General features: G+C 42.1%; 1 protein-coding gene across 18 annotated transcripts in view; it reads left to right on the forward strand.

The window, feature by feature from the left end:
• Positions 1-4137: 4137 nt before the first annotated feature.
• The window catches only part of tcf7l2 (transcription factor 7 like 2), a 92505-nt gene continuing 74490 nt past the window's right edge, over positions 4138-22152 (forward strand). For 7 of the 18 annotated variants that reach the window (XM_010768874.1, XM_010768876.1, XM_010768875.1 and 4 more), the window contains exons 1-3: positions 4139-4797; positions 4969-5035; positions 5209-5333. In XM_010768874.1, coding sequence (XP_010767176.1) covers positions 4609-4797; positions 4969-5035; positions 5209-5333 — 381 coding nt within the window. In that variant the 5' untranslated portion in view covers positions 4139-4608. Of the gene's footprint in view, positions 4798-4968; positions 5036-5208; positions 5334-22152 lie in introns of all 18 variants that reach the window. The other 11 variants (XM_010768877.1, XM_010768872.1, XM_010768879.1 and 8 more) reach the window with 3 other exon arrangements.

Below are 22152 nucleotides of genomic sequence, written 5' to 3' on the forward strand. Positions count from 1 at the left end.
TGTTTTTCAACACTAATGTGCTCTTGACTTGACAGAAAACAGACATTCTGCATTTCTGCATTGATAACAATTCAAACCGTTTTTCTATGTATGATAAAAGATGTTGCCCCCATTCAGTAACCTTAGCTTTGGTCGTCATAACACGAAGACTTAAGAACATACTTATTTCAAACAAAGCTTTTATTTGTATTCATCAAATGTATTGTTCTATTGTGACAAATGATAAAAACGCTGAGAGACAAGAGAGCAGAGGAACTACTTCTTCAAGTATACAAAAAGAAACAAAATATATAAAGTCTCTCTCTCTCTCCATATATATATATACATACAGTATTTATTCAATATATATACAATTATTACATTTCCAAATCTTTCCTCCCAAATCTTTTCTTCATTCTTTTGATGTGTGGAGTAACAATTCCAAGCCAGCAGAGACTGAGCAAATATTCTTCAGTGATAAAAAAAAAAGTACTCACAGAAATATTCTTCATAAAAAACTGTCAAATGCTGAATTTAACAAGCACAGTAATAAGAACACTATTAGAAAACACACAATTAACTATTCATGCAAGCACAATCTAGATATTCATTCTCTGATTTGCTTTTACTCGAATGAATTAAATAATAATATATGAATAACATACAATATGAAATAGTCCATTTTTATACTTCTCCCTCCTGTCCGTTCTTAAAAAAACAGGACCATTAGTACATGTAATTATGGTGAACGACAGCATTATCTATAAATGCCAAAATACTTAACAGCATCTCTCCCAATAATAGAGGAAATGTGCACTTGTCTAAAGTAAAATGTTAAGTTTCACTTATCAAGAGAACAAACTTCATTACTGGAATAAATCAAAACACAGCTAACATATAACAAGCATTTTTCTGCGAGGGAAAAAATAGAAAATTTCCAGCAGGAATATGTTAATCAGCAACGAGAGACCTTTTAGCTGGTGTGGTTGGCAACATGGATGCATGATGGGTAATTAACTGTTTGCAAACACAGAGGAAGTGCACTGTGTGCTGCTGCTGCCTTCCCTGCTCGAGATGAAACAATGAGGGTGTTCACAGAAAAGTAGGTGATTTCTCAAAGTAGTTTGGTGTTCTGTGTGAGGATTTTTCCAATCTGTTTCTTTGAGTGCTTATGTACAATTTATTTTGCAGGCAAATTCTTTCTTCTTTTATGAAACAGTCTTTTAACCGCGTCCTGTAGATGTAAAAGTAGAGTAAAAGCTGTTAAATCAAATTACAGAACAATCAGGGAAATGTGTGAAAACATAATTATATGACAAATATCAAATTCATATTAAACAATAACATGTAAAATATCATATTAGGTTTCCCAATGCACATTGTTCATTTATTTTGACGGATCTATTTCTTTTATTTATTAATACCCCTTTAGAACACAGTATCAACAAACATAAACATATGTGCAGTGGGATTCAGAGGATTAAGGGGGTCTTTTATTCACTCTGCTTATTCTAATAGCGCTGACTGACTATAGATCTAATATTTAATTATTCTACATCAAAATAAATAATTTCCCTAGAAAATCCTTTAAAATTGATTACTGGCTGCTTTTAAGAGTGCAATCCTAAAAATATGCAAATAAAAAGCATGCCTCACACAAGCAAAGACAATTATTACATATTGGAAATTCATTGTTTTATGTTATGTAAAGCAATAAATAAAGATTTTTTGTTTTATTTGCCATATTTATAATGTGTTGTTTATTGCCTAAATTATAGTAGCATTACATAGGCAGGATTAGGCAAAAAGAAAACATACATATTAATAAAAGAGGCAAACATGTGTTACTATATTTAATTTTAAACCTCCTATAGCCAGACACACATAGAGAAGACTTCCAACAGAGCTGTCTGAAAGGTTACACAATGACATATCATTAATTATTTAAAGTATTTGTATCATGTATTTTCATAGCTAAATGTGTATTGGCCACAGAGAAATATTATAATTAAATCTGCAATTGATTATCATTTAATTAAAATCAGTGTATTTATTTATCACCATTGCAGATGAAGGCTACAATAACAAGCTGAAGTCATGTGATCAGACGCTGGTGACGCCTCTGACTTCCTCCACACACTGAGACATGGAAGTGTGTGGATGAAACAATCCCCAGTTGTACCACCAAACCACAGCTGCACATGGAGCAGAGGTGAGGCCGCCGCCACAACAACAAAAAAAACAGCAACAGAAAGCATGCTCCTGCTCCACTATTCAGAGCAGCATCGACGCAGCCTATCATCATCTTATTAAAGGGTCCTGCAGATTAGAATCACCAGGGCAGCATCAGAGGCAGGTGTCCCCACGGCAGGCATGATAACACGCTGCCAGCCCCCAGTTAACTCTCAGGTACCTGCTGAGGCAATCCGGGGAGAGGCCAGCTTGGAGCTCCTCTGCTTTGGTCTGGTCTGTGTGGGCTCAGGTTTGGAGGGCCCCGAGCCGCGGGGGGCCTCTTCTTCTTCTTCTACCGGCTGCTTCAACACACACTGGATGAGAACCAGAGACTCTCCCTTCCTCCCTGCTCCCTCACACTGCTGGTTGCTAACACAAACACTGCCTTCAACTCATCCAGATAAAGCACATCAGTGATCATTGAGCGGAATCGTCTGCTTTTCATGGTGTTGCCTGGTCTAGGTGCGTTGGTAGGCAGATTAACACTTTGGTGCTACACTGTGTGTGCACATAATTCCCCCCTCACTGCTGTTTGACAACACTTCTGAGGGCAGATACAGAGGAATTACTGTCATAACATTTGTTTTCCTGCGTCTAACAGCACCGTGACATGAAACAATATATTTTTTTAATCAGCAATTCTACGTTTTGTTTTGATCTTATAGAGATGTATTTATTTTGCTTGCAAGGAGTCAGCCATGTTGCAACACAGTGTAAGTGTCACCTGGATGTATTTATCAGCTCTATTTCTGCCAGTTACATTTGAAATTCATTGTTGATTTTGTGATTACTCCATCAAATATCGGCTATAATAGAAATGGCATTTCCTGAGCAGATGAGATAAGGTTAGTGAATCACCGGTGCTGAGCACATCCCCAACACACACACACAAAAACACACAGAAAACACACACACACACACACACACACACACACACACACACACACACACACACACACACACACAATCCCCTTGTTCTACTGGAGCAAGCATCAGGTTCCCCCCCCCTCCTTTTGCTTTTAAATACATTATTTTATGCAACGGGAGTTTTTTTTATACCTTATCTTGCATTTGCCCCTAAATAACCTGTTTTCTTATCCGAGGAAATTGTCGTATGTTTTACATTTAACCTTTTTTCTTTATTGTTATATTTTCTTCAAATCCTATTTCTTAATTAATTGGAACACATTAAATACAATAAATGTCTTCATATAATGTCAAATGAAAAAAAAAACACAGGACAAATACATTTTTTGTTACCATTAATATACTAGACACCTATTTTTAAATTCATGTTGTCAATTTATTTATTTGTATTTAATGCAATCACCTACAGGCATTGTCTTACTAATGCCCTATTTAGGCTGTATTTCAGTAGGAAGAAGAGACAAAAATGGAGCATCAGTTATTTGTGTCCAGCCTTGTTGCTGAGGGAGGAGAGAGAAATAAAAACAGCTCTGTCTGTGCTGCCAGGGAGGAATTCAGGTTAGTCCCAGAGGACATCACACCTGTCAACAAAGCAGGATGCAATAACACCCTGCATCCCAAAAAATAGATCTGAGGGAACATTATCTAATATAATAAAAAATAGATCTGAGGCACTGACAAAGCAGATAAAATAAGAAAACAAGCTTGGATTAAAAGCTTGCTTTGATAGGCCTCGATTTTATAAGCCAAAAAAAGGTGACTATTAGAATTAAAATAAGGCATGAAAAAGAAAATAAACTTTAACTTAATTTGGCCCCTGTGTGACAGACTGGTAGGGAATGGTGGAGTCAAACTGGTTGCAAAATAGCCTGAGGAAGAACCCTCTTTTCATTTTTTTTTTTACCGGGAGACCGCCCATATGTGCGTTTAATCCACATTTACAAGTAACTCCTATCTTCCTCCTATTCCACCATCACTGTCCTGCTCACAAACTGGCTTTTTCCTCCTCACATGCTTTTCTCTGCAGTCGTCCGCCGGCTTCCTCCTGCCTCCCTCTCTCTTTTCCTCTCTCTCCCCCCCCTTCTTCTTTTTTTTCCTCCTATTTATGAAAACGTCACTTCAAGTCCCTCCCTGTTTGAATCTCATTAGTTTCTTGTGTGTTTCTCCCTGTCAATAATCCTGAATCCAGACTCTCTCTATTTCCATCCCTCTCTATCTGTCAATCAGAGCCGCCTTTGAACTGAAAACCACTCCGACCAACTTCAACTCACTCAATCCGAGCGGCTCGGCTCCTTCTCCGGCTTCCTTTTTCTGCCAAGATTCCCTTCTTTTTTAGTTTTCTACCAACCGCCAGAGCTTTGGAAAACGCCAATACAGAACCAAAACTTAAACTCGGACTTTCCTGATCACCGAGATCAAGGGTTTAAAACTTCGTGTTTTGCCCCCCAAAATATTTTTGCACGGGAAAAAATGCCGCAACTCAACGGCGGTGGAGGGGACGATCTGGGTGCAAACGATGAAATGATTTCCTTCAAAGACGAAGGGGAACAGGAAGAGAAAATCTCGGAGAACCTCTCGGCAGAAAGGGATTTAGCCGATGTCAAATCTTCTCTTGTAAACGAGTCGGAAACGAATCAAAACAGCTCTTCGGATTCAGAGGTAAGTTGCAGCATTAAACGCGGGGCTCGCTGTTCCCCGGCTCTGTGAAACTGCTGCCTTCATAATTCTCACATTGTCACGCTGAGACACTTAAAAAAGAAAGTTAACTATCACCCTCGTCGGCCGTTGTGTTAACTTTAACGCAATCCCTGTGTTTCATTGCATTTCAAGGCGGAAAGACGGCCTCCGCCTAGATCTGAAACTTTCAGAGACAAAACAAGAGAAAGTTTAGAAGAGGGTGAGTTTCTGCTTTATTGTTCCTCTCTTGGCTGTTTTTGCACCATGACATTATATGTGCCTGACGGAGGGCACCTCCTCCGCTTTATTCCTCAAATGCATTTTGTGGGAAAAAAGTTTTCAAGGCCGCTTTTATTAAAAAAAAGTTTTCTTCTTTCCCCCCCGCCATGTTAGCTGCGAAAAGGCAAGATGGAGGGCTGTTCAAGAGCCCACCGTACCCGGGCTATCCATTTATAATGATCCCCGATCTCTCAAGCCCCTACCTTCCCAATGGATCACTTTCGCCAACAGCACGCACAGTAAGTTCATTTATTTACAACTGTATGTGCACACACAATCCTCACACACACACTACACACACTCACACGGGGTCTGGGCAGACACTGTCTGCCGGACACAGAGTGTTGTCACCCGCAAGTGCAGCCGATAAAAGCGTCGAGCCAAGTTTTGCAGCTCGTGAAGTGTACAGTACAGTGGCATGCATGTCCGCCTGCAGGCAGCTCGTGCGTGTTTGTCGTGGGCAGCAGCTAGCATGCTAACAGTGCTAAGCGCTAGGACCCAAAACAATGAAAATGGTCATTCTGGTTATATGGCAGGTCCTGTGCACTTGCCTTTTTGTTTACTTAAATGCTGTCTGAAATTTTACTTGAACAACTTTTTAATTAAATGCATATCAAATGGTGAAAATATTATTCTATTATGTTATTATTGTCCTGTATTCCAGGCTACAAGTGCATGTTTTTAACCCACTGAATAATGCTTTGGTTTGTGTTTGCACAGCCTCATCAAACATGCCCTTTTTTCTATCACAAGCTGCATGAGCATTTGAGACCTTTACACTGGCTTTCTGACACGCTGCAAGCAGTGTAAAGCAATGTAAAAGCACACAAATAAAATCAATATGCAAATGAGCTTTTCAAAGTGATTTGCATGTGTCAAAACCTGTAAAGACATTATTTGAAAGGTGCATGCATTAACATTTTAGTTGTTTTTTTTCTAAATCGTTTAATAATTATTTATTTTTGATATCTATTATTTAAAATTATTTATTGAATGGGAATGATTGTGCAACACTATGCTGTGCTCTGCATGTGCGCCATATGCTTCTAATGAGGAATACACTGCCTTTAAAAAAAGAAAAGAAGCATGTGCTATGTTAACCCATATTTATAAATAAATTCATGTTATTTAGACACAATCAGCTATGCTATAATTATGCACACTTACTCATTTGCTCAGCACCTCACAGGTCCCACTGGGCAATAGCAATCCTTAAGCGGCATAATTTTCTCAACCATGGGTGTTTTTTAGCCCCCCTATTTTAAACGGTTGCAATTACAAGTCTGTGCTTTAGGACCTGTCATCTCATTTTACAAGGTTAAGGCAAAGACCAGGCATTAGGAAATATGACCCCCCACCCCCCCACCAGCTCAGCTTTTGCCTAACGAAACTGATATTTGTTACCTCCATTTTTTTTGTTTTGTGCGCTGTGCACACCTTGAAATATAAATGCACATCTGATACATAATGCCTTCTTTTGTGTTTGACACAATTTCTGTTTTGTTGTTCAACGTGATCGCCCATGGTTTCAAATAATTTGTGATGCTTACACAATCCTTTCTACGCATGTGTGTGTTTTATGGTTTTTAAAAGATTTTTATTATTCCCAGCATATGAGAACATTGTGCCATTCTTTCCCTCTTAGTCAGCCAGCCTTGTTAACGCTACTGGCTGGTATGTGGAATTAGTCACTCATTATTCTCATCAGTACTGACACAAACACACATTCACAACAACACACAGGATTTAAACTGAGGCACTTCCTTGTGTCAGTGGCAGAGGTTTGTAGTTTTCTTTGTGCGTAGTGCTAGTCCGAGGAGCGCTCATTTCATTGTGCTTATGCAGCAGTAAGAAATGTAGTGAATTGTGCAGCATGGCTGGAAGATGCTGCGGCAAGACAGTGTTGACCTTTGCTCCCTTAATTCCACCCCTGAAATACTATTTTCAGAAAGAGAAGGATCTTTTATTATTATTATACTTAAAAATATACGTCCCTTTTTTATTTGTTACCTGTTGTGTAGTTTCCTCTCTGTACCACTGTATTTATTTACAATATTACAAAATCTCTAAAAAGCCACTGCTGATTATTGAGGAGGTGTTTATTGGCATATTAAGAGACAACATTTTCCACAGCTGAATTCCCAGATCTACCTGAACAGTGCAGATGATGAACATGGTTTTTCTGCTTGCGGTGATCTTCCTTCTGTAGAGCCTCGGCCCCCACTGTCTGTAGCGCCCTGTGTGTCCAGCCATTAGAGCTTTGAAGTCGGCGGCCGCTGTAATATAAATGTATTAGACTTAAAGCTGGCATAAATAATTCACCTGGACATTGATTAGCTGTCTTGCTCCCTAACATGTCATGTGAGGCACTGAATATGACTGCTGGTATTATTGCAATGAGACTTTCTCTGTCTTGCCATGAAAGGCTTTGATTCTAGCTGCTTTTCCCTTCATTTTCATTCTTCTGCTCCTCTTGGTTAGACGATGCTGTACAATTATTTTCAGGATGTAGAAGGCCTTTAAATCTGCATTGTTGTGTTTTAATTATAATGTTTTAAATGTAAATATGATTCCTATATTGGAAAAAATGCAGGTAATTCTCAGTGCAAAACTCAGATACAAATAGATTTTTTTTCTGTCAGCTGGCACTTAACCCTGATCTGTTTTGACATTTCCCCCTATTTCTGTGATTTTTGTTTTTGCATGTCCAAAGTGGGCGAAAAAAAAATGTGGCGGTTACCATAATTTGTCTGACCTCTGGGAGCCATAATCAGTGCGAATTTGTTTTTCCTACCACCTAAGTCCAAGGAGACTCACAATTTAGTATCATTTAGCAATTTGACGTGACGTGGTGCCTGGGCTTTAAAAGCCTTCCTGTCCTCGTCTCCTCCTCTCCTCACCCTGCCGTCTCCCTCCTCCCCAAACCTCACACAAAGGCCTGCTGGATCACTGGGTGCAGGTTGAATTGGACAAGTGGCCTGCCCAGTTCACCCTGGTTTTCTATCTCCTTTTGCTCTCTCTATCTCCCTTCCTCTCTCTGTCTACCTTTTGTTTCCTGCCGATGCTAACACAGGGCTTGTGAAAAAAGGCGGCGGGTTAACTGCGGTGCTGTGGGCTAACATCACACCTCAACAGGTCTGGAGACGCAGAGGCTCAGGGAGGGAGAGCGGGATCTGGACGGCCAGCTCTCCTGCACCAGGGCTGCAGGACCGTAAATCCACTGGCTTTATTTACTGCCTCTCGGACTTATGAATGTTAAGATATTTGACGCCACCCCTGGCCCCATAATTCTCCAAGCCTGGAGACTTTTGGCGGAGGTTTTGAGTTTCGACCTATAATTACGAGTAGTTTAAAAAAGAACAAGAAAGTGGAGGGGGGATGAAAACGCAACACCAAGCATCCTACGTTGTGTTTAGAGTGAAGAAAGACGCTCCCAGAACCCGTGGCGATTCTACTACAAGACGCTGCAAAGGCTTTGTGTGGTTGAAACAATAGCTTTTCTCCCCTTTTCCCTCTTTGTTTCCGCTGTGTTGTCGAGCCAGGATCGCTCCTGTTGCCGCAGATTCACCTTCTTTAAAAAAATAAATCCGCTCCCATACAGGCTGACTTCTTCCTTTCTCTTCTTATTTTGGGAAGACATAATAATGGAGGATTTTCTGGTCGGATTATTGTAATGAACATGCAGAAGTGAATGCAGCACCACCTCCTTTGTGCTCACGTGCACACATTGCTGTGGCCTTATCTGTTATAATTGACACAGACAGACAGTATCTTTCCTAAATGTGGCAGCAGCATAAGCATAACAATGGTATATCATATGGATTATGTGTGTTCGCCTGCTGTAAATGGATTTTTGGCAGTGACGAGAGGAAAGATAGTTTAATGCGGATTTAAGGGAGAGGGCCCACACCTTATCAAATTGGCTTTACATGTTAATAGGGCCTAATTGGTGTCCGCGGGGGGTTTGGTGGCACGACGCGGCCGTATTTTGAGCCTCCAGCCGCAAAATGCACTCTGAATTGAGTTGGAAGGTTGCGCTCCTTTTGTCTTGCAAATCACTTTTGTTTACAAAGTATGGCGGAAGCGGCTCCCGCTCTCTCTCTCCCTCCCACTACTCCTTTTTGTGCTCCATCTCTTCCTCTCTCTCTCTGCTGTTTCTCTCATCCTATGCGAGGAGAGCGGAAAGAAAAGGTCCTTATTTTTCTTCGACTCAATAAACAGTCATAAAAAGCACAATCTGCTTTGGATTTGAGGAGTTAAGTTGGTGTGGGGGGGGGGTTGGGTGTGCTGGGAAGCAAAGTTTGGCACCATTAAATTAAAATTGGGGCCTGCTAGACATTAGTGGTGCACAGCACATTCTCCGAGCTTAATTAGTCCGAACTGTAATTGTTCATGGTCTGCCAATAGGAGTAATGCTCAGGGAAAGTGGAGTTGCACTAAATCGGCCCAGGGTTTTTAAAACAATAAATCACTTGCATATTTGTGCCGTGATTCAGATGGAGGCTCGACCTCTCCCATCTCGACATGTGGTAAATTGTAAAGTCAATGAATCGCAGATGTAGGGGTAGGGAGGTGGTGGTGGTGGTGGTGGGTGGTGGGGACTCGGAAAGAGAGGGACTACAGTAAGGTTTTGTTAGTGCCTGGTGAATGAATGTAAAAGATTTGTGCAGTAAATATTTACTGAGAAGATATATATTTTTCTCTCTCAGCTAGCGGGGCTTAATTGTCTAATGCTGATGATGTTGGCAGGCTGAGCCGTGTGAGAGCTTATGCGCTCGTCGATCTGTCACTCTGCTAGAGAAAAAAAAATCAGTTTGAGTGTGTTTCTAATCAGATTGTTAACTAGTGCAAAGGGAGTGGTGGTTCCCTGGTGGCAGTGAGAGCTGGGTTTGGGTGTAGCTAACGTTCAGCTGCAGTCAAGTCTGGTTTGAGGCTGAACCTTTTTTTTAAAATTAAATCATTGACTTCATTGTTTTTAATGTAATAACAGCCAATCTGATGCCTAATTTTGACTTCAATGTAGCAGATTATGCCTGTTACTCATTAAGTCACAGCACAGCCTGGGTATTTTTTTTTCTTTTTCTTTTGGTAAAACAAATTATGCTCAGAATGGATAAATTCATTTTCACCTCCTGTATCCTTCCTTGTTTCTGTCAGTGAGCCACCACACTCTGCTTCTCTGTGCCTGAGCGAAGAAAAAAAAGGCATTAGTTTAGCAGCTGTGCACTGGTGCCCCCCCCCTCCAGCCCCCAGTGTAAACCCCCTCCTCTTCCAGCCGCACCCCCCTCTCGCTCCCTCTTTCTCCCATGCATTTCTATAGAGCTCAACACAAAGATAGTACTGTACATCTGGAATGCAACTTTTGTCATCTGTTAAATATAGGCTAGCTGTGCTCCTGGCCCACAGGGCTTGGGGCTCCCTTAAAACATGGAAATTAAATTATTGTGTGTGCGTGTTAGCCACCAGTTACATTTGTATTTATATACAGACCATGTTGCTTTATTTCTATTTAGGTTTTTTTTCCTTGGCAGACATCACATTTTGTATTCCCTTGAATCTTTGGCTAATTCCTTTTTAATATAAAACCTTTTCTGAATTTTGGAATCCTTAAAACCCAAACTTTGAGTCAATAGTACATTTCCTCCTTTTGCATTTTCAAATTCATGATTGATAATGAATATCAGATTCTTTCATCCCTGTTAAATGTCCCACAGTATAATTACATGTGTTGTTTTGTAGAATGTGGAGCTTATTCTCACTTTCCAGCCAATACAGTGAATTTAAATGCAGCTGTTTCAAATAAAGGCTTATTGAAAATGGTGATAACATCGATTATAAATGATGAGATTTTATTGGCAGTGGTTCTGTGCTGCATTCAGCTGAACGATAAGGTTAAAATGACTATTGATTGCATCTTTTAGATATGAAGGTTAGGATAAGTTGGTTTCAAGAGATTATTACTTAGAATTTTCACGAAGTGTCATAATTACAAAACCTTTAGAATAGCCTTTTTCTAGAAAGGCTGATGAGTGTTTAAGATTTTCTCAAAAGTATTTTATTCTGTTGAGCTGTAATTTAAAATGTTGTTGTTGTGGGTACGACATCCAAAGAGTGTTACATGAAGAATAGTTGGAGCTCAGGTATCACTCTAGAAATACTTCTGGAATGTGCATTTCTTTTTTTCTTCTTCGTCTTTTCCCTGCCTTGAATGTGCATATTTCTCTAAGTTCATTCATAATGGAAGCAGAGTGCTCCAGTAGCCAAATGAGTTCAGCAGTAGCGGAGTGGGAGGGAAAGCACGGGGCAGGAGGAGGGGGCAGGAGGAGGGGGCAGAGAAAAGCGGGAAATGTGTGTTTGGGCCCTGAGTGTGTGTGTGTGTGAGTGAGTGAGCGGAGGGGGACGTTGGGGCGACGGCGGGGGGGCTGGGGGTCGGACGCACAAAAGCCGTCTGAATAGAGCGCATAATTGCTGTTAATGCAAGGGCAATGAGAGCAGCGACAGTTCCTGGTTAGATGTCCAAACAATAGCGCCCCTAGGCTTCACATTTATCTTCCTGTGGAAGGAAAAAAAGAGAGGAACACAGATTGGAGCACGCACGTTTCAGTTTTCAGCCACGCTTGACGAGCAGGCATGTGTTCATGTGTGCGGTTTCTGCCCCCCCCCCCGTAACCCACCCTTCCCTCCACGTTGCTCTCCGTGTTTCCCCACACTCATCGTCATCAGAAAATGTTTCCTTAAAAGATCTTGGTTATGGAGCCCCTGTGACGCTGGAGGAATTCTGGTGGTGCCGGCCTTCTGTTTGGATTGCGGAGTGTGTTTGGGAAGGGTCAAAGTGCACCGGCGCTGACATGCTTTTTCGTTGAGAAAGGAGCTTCCCCTCTCACCCCTTTTTTTTTTTACAACCACTGATAAGGACTGCTTGAGTCTCCACTGGAGTTTTTTTGGTGTGTGTCTGTGTCTGTGTGTGCTTTGAGGGAGGAGGTGCCATCACAGCTCTTAATGATCATGTCGGGCTAGATAATGACTAGCCGTGCCAGTGTGCAGAGAACACCTGTGGTACACCAGCCTTTTATAGATGTGGTAGAATGCTCTGGAACGTACCACAGAAGAAGAATCTCATTCACGCTAATGTGTTAAATAGTTTGTATTTATCTCCTTTCATTTATGCTTTTCCTTTTTTCTCTTGTACATGAATAATCAGAGGAAAGTGGTAGAAAATACAGGAATCTTCCTCATCAGTAAATTATATTTTCAACATAAAATAGAAACACAATCTTTAATAGTTTGAGCTCCAATATTCTGCAATATTTAAATTTGAACTACAACATATAAAACGTAAACATGAAACTCTATAGGCAATATCTAAATTTAGTTTTCACCACATTCAGTATAAAATGCCGATGGTGTTTTTCAGCAGTCTTGTTTTTGTATCTCTATTCTTAAAATTGTCAAGGGAATTTGTTTATGCAGATAATCTGCTCAGATGGGAAGGAGGCATTCCTCCATTATGTGCTAAACACATAATGGAGGAATTTAAGGTGATAAATCTCCAGTCAATGTATTTTTGATTTACTAATTAAACTTTTAATTGTAGCAGGATAAGCTCTGAGGAGTGTGTGTTTGTGTGATTATGTGATTATGTGCGTGTGAGGGAAGCGGAGTGAGTCGGCTAATGAGGTGATCGTCTGCTTGTTTGTCGTAAAAAGGTGCTGGATTCATAACTGCCCGCGCAAGGTGAGGGAGGTTTCAGAGTGCAAGCAGAAATAAATGAATCTGCTAATCTGCGGATTACTGTAGGATTTGTCAGGGGGAAAGAAATGTTGCCGAGATTACTTTTATAATGCACAATGCTAATAAAATGTAACCCCTTTACACTGGCGTGCCGTGTGGAACAGCGTTGGATTTTTTTTCTTCATCTAGTTGATGAACCAATTCCAGTGGAAAACAGATTAGGAGTAAATTCCCATGTTAGCTCTTTAACCAGCTGTTAGAAACCTATTTACACCAAATAATAATACGCCTCTTTTAAAGAGACAGCTGTCAACTTGTGTACAGCACTAGATAACATATCATGTGAACAGCTTGTTACATCAACACATGGTCTAGGTCTCGCACGTGAGCAGTGAATTGCCAACCATTGTGCAGGTAACGTGTACAAAAAAATTGGCAGAAAAATGCAGCATGAAGCAATATGATTGGTAATGTAATCATAAAAACATTACAATGTATTTGCAAATGGTCTAAAAACAGTGCTTTCATTTTTAATAATTACATATAAGATGGACTTTCAAATACTTGCTGTTCTCTTAACCCTAAAATGTGTCTACGAAATGTAAACTGTACTACTTAGATGCGTAGCAGTAAACTGAAAACGTATGTATGGATATTGTTTTAAATGCTTTAAATTCTTTAACTCCTCCCGCTTGCTAATATCCATTCCACACTAGTGAGAGGCCGGTGTGTCAGCCGTGGTTCGGGGTCAATTCCAAAAGTGAACAAATTGACTCACTGCTTTGAGTGAATTGTCAATTGGCTTCCTCCCTCCAGGGGTCAGAGTGAATAGAGTGTCTTGTTTGGACAATGTCCCGAGGTGAGATGAGTGGCCTTCACCAACAGCCAGATGGAGAGCTGACGGACGGACAGAGGAGCTAATGAACTGGCTGACAAACAGATAGGCAAGAGGGAACGTGGCACTCCTGTGGTGGAAAACAATGCAGTGTAGTACACCCTGAAATGAATATTTGATAGAAATAATGACCATTGGTGTGTCCACTGCTAAGGCATTGACTAAAGGAGGATGTCATGATTGTATTTCCTTTAGTCAAACCCTGAATGACAGATGCTTTTTTTTTTTTTAAAGCTCTGTGTTAAGTATTACATTCAGATTAGTGCTGGACATGTTTTCCGGTTCTACGAGTTTACATACTTTGGCACAGGAATCATTTAAGGATGATTATTCTGCATTCTGGTTTCTGTAATTATGGGTCTTACCCACAATGGGACAAAAGTCTTTTTCCAGCAGGTTTCCATGTGGCAATTCATTTGTTTTTAAACTGTTACGAGTGAGAGCTCTCTTATTTGGTTTGGAAGTTACTTAAGTGGAACAACCTATGTTAAGGTCCAGAATTAACACCACACAATTCCAAAGTTTGTCTTTGGTGGATTAAATAAAAAAGGGTATACTGGCCTGTCACTTTTGGGATGTCTTGGTTATATATAAACAGTCTTTAATTATTGTGTTGAGTCCCTACATTTCTGTAAAAGTGAAAATGTTGAAGTGAACTATACTGTATATAGTTGTTTTACTTTACTATCCCTCAGCATGGCATAGCAAAAGGTGAATTTCAGATTTAAGGTCATATCGGAAGTTGAGATAAGAGACTGGCATCACTGAGCGGGAATGGCCTTTGTGTCATGTGATGCCACGTCACAGTGCCCTTTAGAACCAGGAGGCTCTTTATCTCCTCTTTACTGCCTTCTGTATCTTTATGGCTGCTACACTTTGCATATTTGAAATATCAATAAAGATAAATGTCCAGTTTCGTCATTACAGGTGGCGTCAGGCGGTTAAGATTTCATGATGGACCCTTTTGCGACGTGATGAATTTACTTCTTTCAATGGCTAATCTCTGTTCTGTGGGAGGTCCGTGAACTCTGGCCGTTAGTATTTAAGAAGCCAGCGTAGGGCTCTGGAGCATTTCAACTACACGAGTCCAGTTTTGCATGTCTATAAAAGCCCTTTGTGTGTTGTGGATGACCCTTGCTGTTGTAAGGCCTGTATCTGTCTCTGCTCAGGCAGCCGGGCAGGCCTGCAGTGAGGATGCAGCAGCTGGCCGGGGCCCAGGCACAGGAATGCTGTGTGTGCTGTTTAAACAGTGGCTCGTCTCAGTGCAGGCCTGGAGGAGCTGAGGGAAGGAAGTTGCTGCATGTTTACATAGCTGAATTGTCCTTTGGGCCCCCCCAGTGTCTAATGCACTTCTGTTCAAACATTCACAAGTGTGGAGATGACCCCCACTGATGCTGGTGTTCACAGCTCTGCCTTCACCCTGCCTCTGCTCTCCGTCTGAATGTGTGTTTGTGAACAGTGAAGACTCATGGCCTCTACTTTCTTCCCTACTGTGGGTGTTTGCTGCTTTAACCTGGTGGCTTGGATGATAGATAGAAAGTATTTACAGGGCTCAATTTATCACGCTGAGACATAAGGGAAGGGCAACTTAAGAGATGTACAGACAGATGAAGAGATAGGAGGCAGCTCATTGCTTCAACCAAGGTCCTGTCCAACAAGGAGCTAGACCTTGACATACGGCGGGAGTCGTCAAACTAATTGTTGTTTGAATGACCTGTTATGATCCGATGACAAATCTCTCACACTCTTGCCACCAGAGCGGAAAATATATCCGGGGATTGGCATGATCTTCGCGAGTGTGTAAACCTGGCTTCAACAAGATGGATAAATGCAATTATTGGGCAGACCTGGGGAGAAGAAAATCCATTTAAAGCCCGTAAAGCTAAGCAGGGGCCGTGGTTAATTCATTTGGCCAATTTACGGGTGATGTACGAGTGTCAGGGCACATTAGTCAGACGGGGAAGAGGTGGGTGTGTGTTGGCCGGGTGGATATGGGTGTGTATTTTGTTTGTCAGGGGGCTATATGTGAAGATGCTCTTTAGTTGCACAGCAGTCTCCTTGAGAACTGGTTTCCAACTTCTCTCCACTCCACCCCCTTTGCCGTCTCAGCGGACAAAACAAATGGACCCTGGACATGGAAATGACAAAAAGATGCACTGAGTGCAGTGAGTGAGAGGGAAGAGGGATTGCTTTGCAAATGAGGTGGGGGAACAGGGATGTGGTCCGCTGGGCGGCAGAGTGAGTACCACAATGCCTTGCCGTACCACAAACTCAATCACATCCTGCAGGTTAAATGACTGCTCTCTCTATATGCAGCAGTTGAAGCAACACTGTGACAGGCCATAGTAATTAAACGCCCCCAAAGAGCAGACCTGTAACCTAATTCCCGGTTCTAGTGTCAAGCTATCAAGCAGTGTGCTAACAAACAGTTTAATTACTATCTAATTAGAAGTAATTGAAAGTTAATACATAGAAGAGCAAGCTTTATGAATTTTTTGTTGACATTCTGTTTCACTTCACCCCGACCCAGATTGACTTTTGTAATCTCTCTGAACTATTGAGTTATAATTAGAGTGTGGATGGCGATGTTTACTTTGAGTATGCAAAGCCCTCAGCATGATGACCTAAGCATCTGAGACATATTTCCTTTTGGCTCGCGCATTTGCAGTTTCACTTATGATTGTTTTTATAAAAAGTATTTTCTTTAAGGTGTTTTTGTCCGTTTTCCTTTGAATAGCGTGGACAGATTTGTGTTTGTCAACTCTTGCAACACATGGACATTAGATGGCTTCTCTCTGCTTAGTCTGCTACACAGCCATTGTCTCGCTAGAGCGAAACCACTCAACGGTTACACAAGCTGAGCGGTATGCAAAAACAGCGGTTAGAGCATAGCCGGGCGGGTGAGAGGCATTGAGGGAAGCTTTGGTTTACAGCTCCAAGCCACAGCCTGAATCAGGGCAGGGTTTGATATCAGACAGAGAAACATGAGAGGCTACGACTTCTCTCACTAGGATGCCGATGCATTTTAAGTGGTTAAGATCACACTTAAGTGCCTCTTGGTTCAGATTTGGTTTGCTGGTGAGCATACGCGGTGTGTGTCGGAGACAGTGTGTGTTAGCATTTGTCACCTGACTGCCAGGCATCCGGTTTCAGGAAACCAGAGTCAGTGTGAATGCCGAGGCTTGTCAAAGACAGGTGCCAGTGCTGTCCGCTATGCCTGCCGTACAGCAGCTGGGGAACACAGCAAGGCTCACAGTCAAGTGTGGGCCATTGGGAGACAGCATCAGCTTGAATTCCCTCCCAGTTGGGGATCAAATGGGCAGGCCTCCCTGCAGTCCTGAGGCTTAAGGCTGAAACCTGCTCTATGCGCCTGTGCATGCACCTTCTGCAACTACTCTGTATACCGTACATTCTTCAGTCTTGTCTTTGCACTTCTATAGAGAGAGATGTCAAAATAAGTGCGTTAATCTTACCTTGATTTAAACAGCTAAAAAGATTCTGGTCTTATGCAACAAGTGTTTTAAATATTTTAAAGGTAAGTGGGAAACATTGTGCAAACATGCCATATCCAGCTGATCTGCTGTTTTAGTATGCACTGCACAGGAAATATAATTAACAAGGTGTGTAATTGAAAGTATCCACATTGTCTTGAATTTACAGCGATAGTTAACAGACCTGCACACATGATATGATTACATCATTGGCGACGTGATACCTGTCATGTGCTAAACTACACGAGGCATGTGATCACCTTCATTGTTGGAAATACTCCACTATGTCACATCTGCTGCCTAATTGTGAATACGAAATGCCATAAAATACTTTCTAAAGATTGTATTCTGGTATGGTTTGATTCTGCATTTTTGCTCTGGGTGTGTGATTATAACATTCAGCCCTGCCTGGTTATAGTTTAATTTACATTCAAAAGTTCCTTTTGATAACCCTACACAGCATTAGAGATGCAGACTGACTAGTAAATCATTATGTAAAAATGCCCCTTTAACTTCTCTCTGGTAAGTTTCAATCTCGCTGATATCCCTGTGAACTTTGTGGTATTAAAAAGCCATGCAGCTTCTCTCCCATGCAGAGCAATGTCACAACTGGAAAGTGGAACAGGAAGCCTCCCCCGTCCTCTCAGGATAGTGGGGTTGTAGATGTGCCTGGGAGCCATTACTGTAAGCCCTCTGAGCCTTCGAGGGGAAGTTCCATGGACCCTCTCTTCTCATTTTCTACACTCGCCTTTGGGATCACTTTTGAGTCCTGCAATCTGAAAATCCTGTGCAGTAAATATGCAGATCCAGTCATCATCTTCTCCTGATCCGCTCGCTTGCTTCTTCCCAGATGCTTACCCCCCCTCATGGGAGAACAACTGCTGGCTGCCGTCTATAGGCCAGTGCAATTCCTCACACTAACTCAGAAAAACATGCATGGAAGTTTTCTATATGCTCCCACAGATCACTTTACATCAGTAGACGTGCCTCTCAACACAACTGTTCCCAGTTAGTGGCGAGCAGCCAGCCTTATTACAGTCAGCAGTAGGACAAATGTTTTTCACTGCCTCTGTGTGTAGTTTCATAGGACATGGCTTTGGTGTGAAGTTATTTGAGCCACTCACCAACCAGTTGAAGTTGTTCCTCTAATGCTTTGGTAAATTTAGAAGTAACAATTGCCTCAGCTGTACATAACTCAGACAAGTTTTGCTTTACATGGCATACATTTGACTACTTTTAGCATGACAGTAATATGTGGTCTAAAACAATCCATAAGTGTTGGTTCATGGGAAGTAATGTGCCCCAACAAGCAGCCAATCACCTGGACAATTAACAGCCAACATATGTATTTTGGTATGACCACAATGTTGGTAATTGAGTTTACATTGGTTGTACATTCAGAAATGATATCATTAAAAGCATGTATTTGACATTAATTAGGCCAGTTAATTTGCTGTTATTTAGCTCTGTGTTAGTGTTAAATCTTAAACAAGCTCAAACAGGCCTCACTAACAGTTAGTGAATAAATAGCAACATTCAGGTCTGAACTTAAGGAGAATCTGGTTTCTTGGCTGGACAGCTCAACTGTTAGAGCTCCCTGGCCAGAGATTGGGATGCTGTGGTCTGAGACGCTGGGAAAGTCAACCTCTAATTGTTCACAGAAGCCGTTGGCAAAAGAAGCTGAGAAATTACGAGTGAGGCATCGATAGGGGCGGACGCTGAGATGAGATGAGACCGCTCACACTGGCCGTTCTGGGGTTGTCGTGCCCATTGGGATGCTCCCGAATGACAAACCGTTTGCCCTGAAGAAAAAAACCCCTCCAGAACAACCCAACTCTTTTTCTCTTGGCCCACTTTTAAAAAACAGACGCGTTCTTTGCGTTTTAAATTGGCCTTGTCATGCGGTTTCCTCAACTGGGCTGCCGGGAGCCGACTGTTTCCACATAGGCTGATGTTCTGCACCAGTTTTGGTTTTGAGAAAAAATAAGGGTCTGTTTTTTCTGGCACTGATCACTGTGGTATTAAACTCCCAGTTTTTTTCCAAAAGCTAACACAGTCATGCGTTTGTATTCTTCACGCCTTTTTGATCGCTGTCACAGTTGCTTGGCAAGAGACACATCTGCTTCTGTATCCTAACACTGCCACGACCCTGTAACACTCCACCCCCCACTTGTCGCACAAATCCAGTGTTTTGTGGTGCTTTGCCGTGTGCCATGATTTAGCAAATAACATAAGTAATGATTCAATTGGGCATAAAGTAATTGAGAGGCGGCCTGCTTGCCATCTGTCTGGTGAGATTACTACTTTCTGTGTAATTAAACGTGTGACCTTGTGGCCGTGGAGGGAGGTGCCAGTGTGCAGCTACTGCCAAAGAGCCAGGCCGTCTTATTTGAAGTCAGGAGAGACTGGCTGGGAGGGGGGGGGGTTAGCAGAGTTGTTGTGCGGTTTTCACAGTTTAGCCCAGCTGCTAAAGATAGACCAGGCTGATGTGTGTTGAGCTTAAGTGGCAGTCTCCTTTACATGGATGACTCCTATGTATGTGTGTGCGTGTTGTGTGTTTGTATTAACACACACCAACGAGCCTCTGTCAAAACCCAAGTCACCAACCTTCAGTCAATTTGGCGATATGAGTGGCGCCCAGCCGAAGTCGGAGTGATCCCTGTGTGCACACAGTGTAACCAGGAGAGTGTGTGTGTGTGTGTGTGTGTTCGTGTTCTAGTGGGGTCACAACGGGCTGAATAGAGGCTGCTGTTTTAACTCTGATTTTATGTGTGGTTTTGTTTTGACTCCTGAGGTTTGGTTTCTCTTGGACAGTGTCCAGAGATTACAAGGCCTGCTTCTCCTCAGCTCTCCTGCGAGGCCGACACAGGGCCCTGCAAAGCTCCGTGATTGGATTTCAGTCCTGATCTGGTTGTTTCGCGTTGTAAACAGGACATTAAAGACGAGGGAGATGGTGCGCTAATGAGTCTGTCTGTCAGTGTGTACATAATAGGGGGGTGGTGTTTTTAGGCTCTACCGCAGTGTCTCACACCCAGTGAAGAAGAGGAACCAAAAACCCCGTAGTACGCTGTCGCTGACATCCAGTTCACACACAAACACAGAATGAGCAGCTGAAACAGACATCTGTATGGTTTTCTCAGTGTGGGCTGGATGGTGTCTTGCAATACTTCCGCCCAGAGCTTGGAAAAAAAAAAGTTCTCTTGTTCCCCAAAACAAAAATAACCATTTAAATTACTATGGTTCTGCTTTGGTGCAGCCACAGCGCGACTGGCAGGGCCCGGCTGAGGTGGCACCGGCCACTGGGGATGGGGACGAGGTCTGGGCTGGCCTCCAGGGAAATTACAGGGTGGTGTGGAGGGGGGGGGGGAGCTGAAGCCTGCCTCCACTCCCTGCTGTCAGCCCACAGCGCTACTGTTTGCAGCTACCCAGCTCCTCTCTGTTTTATCTTCACCCTCTGGAGATAATTGGAGATGTACTCTGTGTAAACATGTTTTTTCTTTCAAAGTTTCAATTCATTGTTTCAGTCAGAGGATCTGTGTATCTGCCCAGCATGCAGAAAAAGCATTTTATTCTTTATTTTTTTCAATAACAACATTCTCAAGTGCACCCATTTTAGATTTTCTAACATTCGTTTGCTTCTGTTTTTTCTAACCTCTTCAGCCATCTCTTGTCTACCGTACTTTTTCTCTTTTTCCTCTGCCCTCTCTCAACCCAGCACTTACTCCCCTTGTCCCCCCACCCTCCCTCTCCTCTCTCAGTATGTGCTCTGATTACCTCTCCAAACTGGCAATAAGTTGATTGCTTTACAGAGATGATGTAAGCCTCTGCCCTAGGGTACATCAGGTTGGATTTCTCCCGCTTTATCTTGTAAAGCCTAAATTAACAGCTGGTTTGGTTGGAGTTCTCCTGGATCTGACTAAAGGATTAGGCTTGGTTCTCATGCGAGTCAATCCGGTTTGATTTATTGCAGGTCTATCAAAAAAGATCAATGGGAGTCCTTTTGAAAGTAAATCCTTAATCGCTCTTTGCACTTACGTGTCATCATTGTGATTTCCCCCCCCCCGTCCAGTCCGGTCTATCTCTTGCTTTCTCCTTTCTCCATTTCTCACTCCCTAATTCTTATTCTTTCCTTACACCACAGCCTTGTCTGTTTTTCAATTTTTTCTTTCGCCTTCCACACCGCACCCAAGCCAATCTGTGGTAGCGATCTACCTCTGTCGACGGTATCATGGTGAATGGCCAGATAGATGTTTCTCTTGCTCTCATTAGGTATCCATCGGGGCAAGGCAGCCCTAAGCACGGTTTTAGCATCCTCTAGTTGGGATCACCGAAATGTTATCCTGCTGCTATTGCTGCTCTCGTTTTGTCTTCACCCAAACTTCCCTTAGCCTAAATCATCCCCTGTCCTTCCTCCATGTTAGGCCTGTCACTCATTTCCCAGGTAAAAAGAAAGTTCAAGAATTCATTTGCTACATATTTCAACTTTCTCTATGTAGACTTTTGAGTTATTATGATATAATCCATGGGGACCTTTATGGAACATGGATACATGTATTGGGTTTCAGAACTAATCATAGTGGTAATGTTTGACGCTTTAGATTTCTTGGCTCCTTAAATACACGGAACACTTTGGTTTTATGAGAATGAGTTGTTAAAGACGCGTTGAACTCTGAGATATTATCGGTATCAGTTTTAAATATCTGCTTTCTGTTCCCGTGCTGATCACATCTTTCTGGCATCTTCATTCCCATCGGACAAAGATGCCTTCACAAGTCATCTCAAATATTGGAATACTGAACCTTTTATTTTCTCGCACATTCAAGTGCACATGCTTCACTGTCGACAAAATGATATAACACTCAAACGACACCGTGCTGCATATTTTCCTCCAGACATTTCGTAAAGTGACCTGGCAGCTGTTGAGAAGTTAAGAAGGAGGGG

Source organism: Notothenia coriiceps, unplaced genomic scaffold (assembly GCF_000735185.1).
Source record: "Notothenia coriiceps isolate Sejong01 unplaced genomic scaffold, NC01 NC01_scaffold00006104, whole genome shotgun sequence".
Classification (NCBI taxonomy): Eukaryota; Metazoa; Chordata; class Actinopteri; order Perciformes; family Nototheniidae; genus Notothenia; species Notothenia coriiceps.